The sequence below is a fragment of the Ceratosolen solmsi genome, unplaced genomic scaffold, assembly GCF_000503995.2.
Source record: "Ceratosolen solmsi marchali unplaced genomic scaffold, CerSol_1.0 scaffold30, whole genome shotgun sequence".
In the NCBI taxonomy this organism is placed as follows: domain Eukaryota; kingdom Metazoa; phylum Arthropoda; class Insecta; order Hymenoptera; family Agaonidae; genus Ceratosolen; species Ceratosolen solmsi.
This window is the reverse complement of record NW_011948421.1, coordinates 188748-201792: the sequence shown is the minus strand read 5'-3', so window position 1 is coordinate 201792 and position 13045 is coordinate 188748. Positions and strand designations below refer to the sequence as shown.

The window sequence follows — 13045 nt, the reverse complement described above, 5'->3', positions numbered from 1 at the left end:
ATTATAGCATAGTGTCTGTAGATAGTAATCAAATTTATCGAACAACATATTATGGCTCACAACAACATAACAATGTTCGTTGAGTTCATGCAAAATTGAGTAAATTTTTATGAAAAATTGTAATTAAGTACATTTTTATTGAGCTAAAAAAAACCGAGGCAAATTAAAATTTTCAATGTACTATATATATTATACTGTATTATATTGGTATCATTTAACGTAGTAACTCTACTAAATATAAGTACTTTGCATTATTTTTGGTTTTCTCAATCATTATAATAAACATAGCTAGACTCGTGTCGTACGTAATTAATAATAATAACTAATTAATAATTGATAATCGTAATATTGAATAATAATAGAGTTTTTAAATAGAATTAATGCATTGTCATAAGCTACTATTATCAAATATCTCTACAGACGATTTTTTATTATTCCTTTTATCTTTTTATCCTATCATTTTTCGCATGAGATGGAGAATGATTTGCTCTTATTTTAGGCAAACAATTAAAATTATGACAATAATTGTGACTTAATTTAAAGAATATTAATAATAAATGAAACCTGAATAATTATTCGTGGAATGTTATGCTGTTTACATATAGGAATTCCAAATATACTCATAGTAGGTACGCCAACGAAATAAGTCTCGGTATTTCTTGTAGAAATAATCGAGCCACCTAAATAAATGTTTAGTTTTGAAAATTCAATAGACGTTAAATATTTTGTTGCACTGCTGACCTGAACTTTCAAGTGCAAAATCCGTTTTTCCAGTTTTATCGGCATCGTAGGTTTCCAATTCGGATTTCACTATCTCTTTAACACTGTCCAATGATATAGATTCTAAAAAGAAAATTTGCCTCTTATGATAAAAGATAAATAATATAATTTCCATCCCAATAACTTTAACTATAATATATATGTGTGTGCGCGCGCGCGTGTACTAAAAATGTACTTATTTTTATTATTATTTACACGAGTAGAATATATCTTTACCTTCATATACTTCGTTTCTAAGTTTTAATATCGTATCTGATAAATTACGTAATCTACATTTAATCTCCTTAAAATTATTTTCAATTTCACTATTCGATTCCATTACTACTTTCACTTCGTTCTATATGGAAATTATTCTTTTTAGAAAAATTTATGTTAAATCAAATCATGTTGGAAAAATTGGTATTGATCTGATCTACCGATAATGAGTTCAAATTATTCCCTAATATATTCAAATTACTCCTCAATTTATTCAAATCTGTCTTCATAGCATTCAAATTATTATTACTTGAATATTTTTCAGAAATCTGTGATGTGGATAAAGCTGAAAAATTAATAATAAACTTTACAATCCAATTCATTGAATTGAAAATAAAATACAGATCTGCGAGATTATTAATGTCATGTTGATATAATTGAAACTTACCTAGGATTACCGAAAAAGTAAATGAAATCAATGGTTTGACAATTTTTTGATACCAAGAAGATTTTCGAGACTGGCTTGATTGATTTAGATAATTTCCTGAATTATAATTGCAAGTATTTTGATAATCCATTGAATTTTTTATTATCGTAGTCAATTTTAAACAAATTTCTCTTTGTACTTATTAACATTAAATACAAACCGTTCAATTATTAAACTCGATTTTCAATAAATTTCAACTAACTTCATGCCAATAAACTACACATACGATTTTAATGAAACAAAAAAATATGAAATTATTCGCATATTCACTCAATAAGTCAAGCTTAATGTTACTAAATAAATAAATAAATAAATAAATACTAAATGTTACTAAATAAAAACAATAAATAAATTTTAAAAAAAACATTGTACATAAATAAAGCTTCCATATAATAAATAAATAAACTTAATTTCATCAATTTAATATAGTTAAATATAGTAGTATATTCTTTACAATTTTTACAAGATGATTATTTCCTATACTTTCAGGACGCATTAATTTTTATTGACATAATTAAAATGAATTCCTTATACACAGATAATTATCCGTTTCTAATTGAATGAATAGTACAAATATAAATGAGTTATAAATAAATTTTATTAAAAATATATTCTATTACATGGGGGTAGGTATTGTAGGATACGAGAAATATGTATTCACATTGTGTAAAACAATAGATATTATCGACTACTTTTATTCTTTCTTCTACTCCTCTAATTCTAAAGTTCTTATAAAAACAATGTTTATTTATTTGTTTGTTTGTTTTTTGTTTGTTTGTTTGTTTATATTTTATTATAATAGCAATAGCGTCACTTATATTTATTCATTAAAGTGTTAAGCTACTATGACTGTACAATAATGAATATCGGCTTTCCTTGTAACGTGCATTTATAAAACAAGAGTATCCTAATGTTTATTATCTTCTTTCTTTCACTCTCTTAAGATACTTTTTTCAAAGCTGCGTGAATTCGAACGGTTAAACGACTTTCGAAATCATAATCTTTATATTGTGACAGTGCCCTTTGCAGTACGCATCTCCCTTCCTCAATATTCTGTAAGAGAGAAATTATTCGAATCAACAACTATAGATTATTGAATTACAATATGCCAATGAATTTAAAGATATATACAATTTTTTTGTTTTTTTTTTTTTGTTTTTTTTTGTTTCTTTTTTGTTATACATTATTTAAAAATACTTAACGAATGCAAATGCAATTGACGTGTTATTATACAATCTTAATTGTGAATAGTATAAAATTTTTCAAACAATTTTCAATTCACACTTCATTATCTATGAATTTTCTTTTAAAGAATATCGATACTATCGTACTTTCCATTTTACTTAAATGGACTTCTTAACGTGTTTGTTCTTATTTTAAATATTCTAAATTTATGATTATTTTAATATTTCGAAGGGGCACATTATTATTATATAAGAGCATATTTTAAATGAAAAAATATTTCTATGATAGTAAGCTACACATACACTTTGAATGTACAATATATTGCCAAGTTCATAAAGTGCGAATGCACTAATATGTCGATCCTCGTTATCTTTGGATGGTAATCGTCGTTTTAAACAATTACGATAGCATCTCGCTGCAGCCTCTTTATCTCTAAGGTAAGAATAAGAGATTCCTTCGATTAAATCTGACAAGCCATCCATTGGCTCTTCGAAATAACTATTTTTGCATTCTGAAAAATGACGGATAATTAATTGATTATTGTAATTCTAAAACATAATAATATAACGTACGCAATGGCATTAGACGTTAAATTTCTATTAAAACAAGAAACAAAAACATAAATGAAAAAACAAAAAAACAATTATTACTTTCTTTATTTATTTTTAATTAAATTTATAGATAATTGTGTAAGCTCAGATATATTTACTTATTTCAATGTGATAATTGACTGATATATTCAATTCATCAAATTACCATCAATTATCCATATGATATTAATTATTTTATATTTATGATATCGATATTTCGTTTCAATTTAATGAATTATAGATGTTAAATATATTATATAAGATGCGTATATTACGATTAATATTAATACTATTATTATGATTATATTTAGTCATAAATTAATATATAAAGCAATAATCGAGCTTAAGTTTACTATTAAAAAATTCTTATTTATAATAAAAATAACTACAAAATAATTACAATAGTTTCTTCATTTTGTGGAATCTCTTTAAACTGACGATATATCGTAACGTATAATGTTAACATAATGTTTAAATTAAATTTAATAAATTACACAAAGTAAAAGTAAGCAAGAATAAAAATGTGAATTTCCACATGTATAATCCGTAAAAGTAATTAACTAATTGTATTTTTTGATATTATTAGCGAATATACAAACCAAGTAAAATACTGTTAAGTGATTCATTAGAACAAGAGGGTAATGCGTTCCAAAGATAAAGTAGCTCATAAATGAGAAATTTATAATATGTCGGACTGTATGCGCATCCGTTTTCTTCATTAATGAGTTTTGGCGCTCGCTTGGAAATAAATAAGCCAAGCTGCGTTTCCTTCATTGTACCCTCCATAAAAATTAAAAGCTTTTTATACGTTAGCAGCAAAATGTCCAAATCGCCTTCTGCTCCCGAACAGACTGAAAATTATTAAATCAATTCGTTAATGCAAATCATTGTTACGCCGAGTAAATATAATGAAGATTAATCGTCTTATCATTATGAAAATTCCAATTAATCTTAAGAGTGTAAATTAAATTTTATTGATAAATAAGAAAATCATTGCTTAAAAACGGCTTACATCGTTATATATAACACATAAATAATTATATAAAAATTCATTCGTTATTACGGCTAACAATAAGCCTCTAAACACTTCTTTTACATTGATAATAATAACTACGTGCACTTCGCAATACCCTATGTATCTTAAAATTGTTATTATTACGTAAAGTAACCTATAATACGTATTATCTTATTGCTTAACAATTAAAAACATTTATAAATAATACGTAATAGTATGATAAAGAATGCTCTCGTACATTAGTGAGCAAATGTTAGCATAGGAGTAGAAAGTAATATGAAATGAGATAAGGATTATGAGGATATTATAAGGGACCATCGTAGCAATGTCGTAAATGTCGTATTTATTATAAAATACGTAATCGGATGCATACCAGTGGCAAGATAAGCATAGAAACTCTTGGACCAACGAGATTCTTCCTGCAATGTAGTTAAGGAGCTTTGAGCATCTTTGTAATTAAGGTGAATCAAGTGGCACCAGGCAACCTCGTGCAAACATAGCAATGTCACTTCTCTTTGCGTCGACAATTCCACTGCTTTCTTGTATGCCCTTAGTGCACGGCTGACATTCGACTGAAAATTAAATGAAAAAAAAAAAAAAAAAACAAAACAAAAACAACAAAAACAAAAATAGATGAACAATTTATATTCATCCAAGGCCAATTGAATATCATCGAATCAATTAACAAAAATCTTCCATTTTACGATATTTCGCCTCGTTATAATCGCATTATGATATTCCTCCTTTCTCTTAAAGGCTCGATGATAATATAATTATTATTAAAAAGCAAACAGAGAATAGAGATAAAAGTAAAAGAAAACTTGTAAAGTAAAAAGAAATATGTAGCTTGAATTTTTGAGGTAATATCATAGTGGTTCACGTTTAAACAATTTACTCGATAATTTGTTGAATTATAATTAATAACTTGTATAGCATAGGCTATAGCGATGTGAACATGAACAATTGGCTTATTAATGTTAACGATTAATCAAATATTTATTATTTTCCGTTCACCTGGAGACGTTCGATTCTGCCCACAAAGAACAAAAATAGGGCTGAATTTTCAAATTCAGGACTGCATTCTGCAATTAATTCCTTAGCTGCATCGACGCCAGCCTTGACATTTGAGCCATCGATAGCAAAAAATGGTCTTGCAATAGTATGATACCATAATAGTGATAATCTGTATAAATTATGTATGTGTTATGAAATATTAGAACGAATGTTAATCATAATATGAAGAAAAACATATGATTAATTCAACGGGGCGTTCGCGTCGGCCGTTAAAACTGTTATGCAGATCGAATATCCATTGCAAATTTTTGATTTATTAAATGAAGCAATCCCGACGTAATGAATATTCAACATCTATGCGCATATATTCGATGACACTCCACTCCATTCGTGAATGTCAGCACACATAAACAACATATTCGCAACAGAAGGAATATGCAAATTGCAAAGACAATTTTACCGAATAATGAATATTTATATAAGTTTATAATTATGTTTATTTCACCAATCAACTAGGAGTTTTTCCAAATTTCATTATTTAAATTAATATCCTTTACTATTGCACGTATTGAACAAGCATTGCTAGAAATAAAAATCCATTGACGCAATTACTGCCCAACAACAGCTAATTCATCTAAAATTCGTCTAATATTCATAATAGTCGAATAACAGTGATAATAATAATGGTAATAAGTGACAGTTGCGCAAAGAGTAGTAGCAACTTAAAGATTAAATAAACTAATGAAGTTGAACGTACGTACGTGGCAAGAGGAGCTCGCATGTCCTCGCTCAATCTCGAATACATCAGTGCTGTAAGACCGGCGTGTCTGTCTCCCTCGAAGCCCAAAAAATGGATTAGTTTGAGTAAAGATGGTGGCAATAGACTGACGGACAGCTGAAATATTCCATAGCCGAAGCTAACGGCCGACATTAGCCTCGTAACTTCGGACGGTTCGACAAAGCTGTAAAATCCATAGGAATATTATAATGTCGATTTTCGGTATGACGTACATGACGAGATATTCCAACGAATAGCACGAGTCTCCCTTACATATTGATAAAATGTGGCGGCCATTTTCAATGATTGATTAGCTAAATTAAATTCAAAGCAAATTGCACATTTCGGTAAATAAAAATGACATTTTTCTCAAATTTTTATTCATTATTTATTGGAAAATTAGAGCTTCTGTCGATGGAAGTTAGGATTATTTTTAAATAAATACTAAATTCATGAAATCGCATTGACGATAACATTAATAAAGCTTTTTTTTCTGCTTTGCTCCTTCGTTCCCGTATTTAATAATTGCACGTATTTAAAGATTACCAGAATAATACATGAAATACAATTAAACAATTGATGGAAAATATTTTTACAATTCACAATACATGGAATAAGTACGTAAAATCATCCCAATTTAATGAAGATTTGATTTTTCAATATGTTTTTCTTGAAAATTTTACCAACGCCTGTCACCAACATAATCAAGTATAAATAAATATTTACAAAGACATAGCACAATAATTAACAAGCAATAGGCGTACATTTGAAACTATAACGTTAAAAGAAAGTATAAAGCCATTGATTAAATCATTGATCGCATAAAAAAAAAGAAATTCACAAATTCAACTTAATTTGTTAAAGGTAATTAGTTTATACTGTTGTTCATCTGCGATAATTGTCAAGCTATCGGTAACAATGAGAATATAAATGTCATGCAAGTTTCGTATATCCGAAACTATTTTATAATATCTAATAAAATTAGCGTCTTCGACAATAAAAAGTTAAAGAAATAAGTCAAGATGGACTTTTTCGTATTGTAATTTATCCATAATTATTTAAATTGTGAAAGTATAAGTGTTGTTGTACCTCTGTGGTTGTGTATTGTATACGTGGTGCTCATTTATATATTTTGTATATTCTTTCTCTCTCTCTCTCCGTGTGAATGTGTGTGTGTGTGTGTGTGTGTGTGTGCGTGTGTGTATTTATGATCGTGTGCGTTTATACAGTGGGTAATTATCAAGTGTTGTGTTTGAATATTTATGTTTGAGTCCGTGAATGTGATTAATGCACCCACGCGAGGGAAGTAACTGAAGGCCGTAAAAACACAAGTGTTGCATCACTTTTTGTCCTTTATATATTCGTATGACTGTTTCAGTGAATAGGAATAGTTGAATCTCAGTATGCACATATCCTTATCTCTTATTATATACTTGCGCGCAATAAGGCAAAAAGGACAAATTTTAGAATAAATGTTGTTTCCAAAAAGAAGAAAGAAGCATCCTACAAATTGTTATTCGTAAAACATATTAGCTAAATTAATGTATTAAATTAAATTAAAATTTTCAACATAGATTGTTTATTAAGATAATCGTATTCTGATAATCGTCTTCTTAAATAATTAGATGAATTGTTCAAATATGCGATTAAAATCATGAAGAAGTTTTATTTTACCGCAAAGATTATTTCATTATAAAAATTAAAAAGTGCCATTCTTCATAGATGTTTTTAATGTAATTTTAAGTGAATTTAAAATCAAACGTAAAACAATATATCATTTAGAAAAATAAAGTAAATATTACTTTTTTATTTTAGTTTAATTGCGAATGTACAGTGTGCGGGGATAATAATGGAAATTCGAAATTATTAATTGCTATCGTTGCATGACATGCAGATTATAATTTATTAAAATGCAACTTCAATACAAAAATAGAAAAACGATTGAGTGCGTCGATGGAATCCTCGCAGCCTTTAAGCGCATCGACATTTAACAACCGAATCTCGATAATTAATTAATTTGTTGACAATCTATGTTAATCGATTAGCCATGTGCTTTTGAAAACTTATACTACTACTACTACTACTACTGCTGCTACTACTACGTTGTTGTTTTTGTTGTTGTTGTTGTTGTTGTTGTTTTTGTTGTTGTTGTTGTTGTTATTGTTGTTGTTGTTGTTGTTGTTGTTGTTGTTATAATTTTGTTTTTTAATTAAAACGATATCCAATTCGAAAGTTCAAATCTCTACAACATATAGCAGAATATCATATTTGATCGCAACGATTAATACTAAAAATTAATAATTGAGATGAATAATTTGGACGATCTGTTATAGCATGTAAAAATGCTAGACAAATTCGTATTACGAATATAGAGAATGTCATAATATTAAATATGTTGGCAATTAATTGCTCATAAAAATTTATCGGAACCTTTAAAAATTATACGGCTGTCATTAAAAAACATGATATAGATACGTGATACGAGTTGAAATAAAATTTATGTAAACGTTGATATCATTGTATGATAATCGAAACACTGATTAATTCCTATCAATCTGAAATAAAGAAATGGTAAAAGCAATCGATAAAATAAATTACGCAACAAATTACATGAATACGAATTAGTAATATATTGTATTATATATATATATATATATATATATATATATATATATATATATAATAGTAATAATAATTAAAATAATAAACAAATACGACAAATAGCCGGTCGAAACGATAATATTATTAAAGCTTTATAAAGTTTTCATAAGCAAAAACGTTTAAACGACTGTCACTTCAAGCACTAACGATATGGATTTTCTAATTATGATTGATAAAAAAAATCTTTTTAATTGCATACGATTTAGTGCATTAATGAATGAATCGAGAGTTTTTATGAGAGAATCATCTTATCGTATGTACGTGCAAACAGTAACAGAAAATTTTGAAACTAAAAAATGAAAAAGATTTTGGCAATAGAGCTAAACAATGTTTGAGCAAACGATAATTGAGAAAATCGAGTAATGTAAAGTAAACGAGGCACGCAACATCTTGAGCTCTCAGACTCCATTTCGCCAAACACTCCACGTAACTGCCAATTGTCCGAGGCTTCCTACTGAGTGAGTGTATGCGTGTATACATGTTTCCCCGTCCAAATGTACGCGCGTGTGCGTGTGTGTGTCTATTGTTTTTTTTTTTAAGAAGAAAAAATTACGGTGTCTGTTGCTCCGATGTGATTCCAGCGAGCGAGAAGAGCATTGACAGAGAGCTGCGCAAACCTGACGGCGAGGGCATCGACGATGACAAAGAGGTCGTCGAGGGGCCGTCGTAGGAAGGTATCGACCAGTCGGACGACGGACTCGCGGGACTCAGCTGCTGGCTCGAGGTGCCGTCGTTCGCATCCGGGGTGCCGTACATCGAGTGGAAGCCTGCGATATTAATCGAAGCGAGGAGAGATTATTTTCGCTGCCAATTGGCAGTTGCGCGTCGAGCCTTCGAGCCGAACAATCTTCGACAAATAAATTACGTACGAGAGTAATTTAATCTTAAACGATGCACTCACCGATTTAAGCCAATCGTTAAAGGATTTTACTTTTAAATTACTTGGAAGATAATGCGCAGAGCTATCGATCGATCCACCTCCATCGTATTATACATTGATAAAGCACGCAATTAAGAAAGAAATCGTAGGACGTATCGCGTAAGGTGTGCATGAATATTTCACGGACGACTCGCATTAATATCCTTAAAAGAGCATAATATTGCAATTTATCACCGTTGCTATTATCGTTATTTTATTATTTTTTGTTGGCTGTTGCTATAATTGTTGTTGAAGAAATTTTCAATGGTCAACGTTAGAGAGATTATGTAGAGATTTGTGGCTTCCAGTAGCTTCGAACGTTTACGTTAGAAACGTGCATCGTGCCCAAACAATATATATATATATATATATATATATATATATATATATATATACGTACAAAATGTCTGCAAATTATATTCACATAAACAGAAAACGTTCGATTATAAAAACATTGCGAAGCATTATCTCGTGCATGCTGATTCAAATAATTGTGCCCCTGTGTGTATGTGGGTTCGTTTCGCGATTGGATTCGATTGGGGTTATGGTTAATGGGGGATGGGGGATGAGGGATCGGGCGGAGAGGATAGGCAGGACGAAGAGACCAACCGGAGGGATTGCTGCCAAAGGTGCGTCTGTAGAGCTCGAGTATTTGGTTGTATGTGTGCTGATAGACTCTCCAGGCCTTCCTCAGTATCCAGCCGCCCCTCACGTAGCCGCTCAACTCCTGCTGGAGAAGCGTAAGCAGAGCGGCGCAAACCTGCGAGTCCGCGAGTACCACCTGGCGCTCCAGTTTCCTCACGTAGTCGCTCTGCGTCTGTAGTTAGTTATCGAGGATAAATTAAATTAGCTCGCGAGTAGCGAAAGCAGGAGGTTAAGCGAACGTTAAGCTCGCATGACGATGGCCTGGACGATTTTCGATACGCCCTTTCCATTTTCCCGGCTTAACTCAATATTATCGTCGATAATCACTAGGAATTTTTATCTCTCTTTGGTTTTGTCATTATCATTAATAATGCGCCCGTCTTCGATCCATTAATAGACAAAGAAAAACGAAAAGGGAGAAGGAAAGAAAGAAAGAAGAGAGCCTGTTGCTATATCGATTTCTGGTTAAAATTCGAGAATTCGTTCGATAAAACATTGATGCGGGCATGAAGGAAAGACAAGTTTAATTTTTAATTAAAGCGTATCATTTTCAATTAATTAACACACAATATATCGCTGGATTCATTCTTATTAAGTAAGTTTTTAATAAGCCAGACATTATGCTGTTAATAATTTCTCATTAAGTGCGCAAGTCCCGGTTAATAATTGAAATTTTATTAATTTACAAACTTCCTATAAATTTCACTTTCCATTTTAGAAAATACGATGTTTTTTAGAAGATAAATTTTCTTTATTTAGTTCTCTATATATTATATATGGGCGAATGTACGAAGGTTGTCAGAATACAATTGCTACCAATGCCCACCGGCCCGTACCTTCATGATTACGTAATTATTAATTCTAATTGAGTTTATATCAAACAACATGTTTTGTCACGAAGTAAAAATAATGATGGCTATATTTCTAGAACGCATCCATTATCGCAAAGAGCTTTTTAATATTCTAACAATGTAGTTCACCCGACAACACTTTCATTCCCAATGCGAACTTATTCTATTTATTACATTATTATTAAATTTAAATAAGAAGAAAAATGAAAGAAGTACTTATCATTAGTAAAACTTAAAAATTGTTCTTATATTTATTTATTAAATGTATTTTTTTCTTAAAAGAAATTCACTTCTCTAACAATTTTGTCGTTATTTTATTTTTTTTTATTTTTTTAGTATAGCTTCCTCATTCCTTCATATTACGTTTTTAACCTCTAAATAATTTATTTTACTTAAGCGGAAGAATAACAATATCGATAAAATTTAATCTATCGCTGTTACATATTATCCATTAATTACTGATTTAATTATTTTACTATCTCGCGTTAATTTGCTTGTTTTATGCTTCAATACATTATTGATGTATTGTCGATCTTGAGAATGCGATAGTATGAAATAAAAATTCAACGAGCTAATTCAATCGAAATGCTTAAATGCTTAAATGCTTATAAAGATGTCTCATTTAGAAATCAAGCGCATTAAAATATGTTTATACACAATCAAATTGTTTGTGTCGTAAAAAGTCTCTCTCTCCCTCTCTCTCTCTCTCTCTCTCTCTCTATCTATCTCTCGCACTCTCGCACTCTCGCACTCTCGCACTCTCGCACTCTCGATTAATGAATAGTTTAATCGCGAATAATCTGATTGATCAGATTAATTAAATTTTACTAAATTAAACTCACGTCGGTGAAATCGGACCCAAAAACTCTGTTCCTCATTGACTTGAGCCATCCAATGTCGCCGGCACATTCCCTTTCCATGTCTCGTAGTACTTGTACGGCCTGTTGAAGTTTATCATCCTCGAAAGTCATGAGCGCATTCTGCACACAATGTTAAAAAACAATAATAAATTGTCTCCAAAAGCGTCAATCGGCATTATCGTCATTAGCATCTATTTCGTAATTCAGCAAATCGTGCTACTTGTAGCCCACGATTATTTCTATTCCCATAAACTCGGTATAATTATCATTTTGTAAACGCGAGTGAACATTTACATGGCGTTACATACTTAAATGGGATATAATAACAATTATTATAATATTAACGAGATTAATTTCACTCTGATTATCTCAATTAATTATAATTATATATAAGTGTTGATGTACCATAAATAATAGAAAACTTCGACCGGCTTTGATGTGAAAGCTACATGGATGTTGAGAAAATAAGGCCTCGGCCTCTTTAGTTTTATTATTTAACAGAAGAGATATTCCCTTTCTGGCTGTGCACCAATCAGCCTCGGAAACCGATGAAGCCATTTCCTCAATCTTCTATCTACAAAAATAAAAATATAATTAGTTATTTCTTTCATTTACAAACTCACTTCATATAAACTACATATTTGAATATTTTATTAACGAAAAAAAAAAAAAAAAAAAAAAAAAAAAAAAAAAAGTAATCAGCTCTAATGATAAATTTATAAAACAAATTCTTTATGTGTAAAAATACTTGCAAGTTCGATTGATTACATATGCTATAAGAATAAAGAAATTCGAAAAAATTGACATTTAAATGCATTGTTAAAACATAAAATATTACAACAAATTAATTCAACAATGTGTTAATTACTGTTAATATGTGTTAAGTTAACAAATAGTTCATAATTTGGGAATGAAATTAAGAATAAACCAAACTGATTGGAAAATGATAATAATTGGACAAATCATGTATTTGAAACATTTCATCGGCAAGCTTAATTACATAAGCCAATTGTTGTTGCAAATATATCTGACACATTCTATTTTTTATAAAGCTGTAATCGTACA

At 29.8% G+C, this 13045-nt stretch overlaps 2 protein-coding genes across 2 annotated transcripts; both read right to left on the bottom strand.

Annotated features, from left to right (window-relative positions):
• Positions 1 to 329: 329 nt before the first annotated feature.
• LOC105361228 (SUN domain-containing protein 1-like) lies at positions 330 to 1277 on the bottom strand. Its single transcript, XM_011498338.1, has 4 exons — positions 1197 to 1277; positions 997 to 1117; positions 742 to 843; positions 330 to 680 (listed from the first exon to the last, which is right to left on the bottom strand). The coding sequence occupies exons 1-4, from the start codon at positions 1263 to 1265 to the stop codon at positions 538 to 540; spliced, it is 435 nt and encodes a 144-aa protein (XP_011496640.1). The 5' UTR covers positions 1266 to 1277; the 3' UTR covers positions 330 to 537.
• A 1030-nt stretch (positions 1278 to 2307) lies between these two features.
• Positions 2308 to 12546, bottom strand: LOC105361227 (tetratricopeptide repeat protein 39C). Its single transcript, XM_011498337.1, has 10 exons — positions 12386 to 12546; positions 11963 to 12100; positions 10234 to 10435; positions 9259 to 9472; positions 6028 to 6228; positions 5267 to 5435; positions 4626 to 4824; positions 3837 to 4088; positions 2950 to 3158; positions 2308 to 2515 (listed from the first exon to the last, which is right to left on the bottom strand). The coding sequence occupies exons 1-10, from the start codon at positions 12536 to 12538 to the stop codon at positions 2402 to 2404; spliced, it is 1851 nt and encodes a 616-aa protein (XP_011496639.1). The 5' UTR covers positions 12539 to 12546; the 3' UTR covers positions 2308 to 2401.
• Between the last annotated feature and the right edge of the window lie 499 nt (positions 12547 to 13045).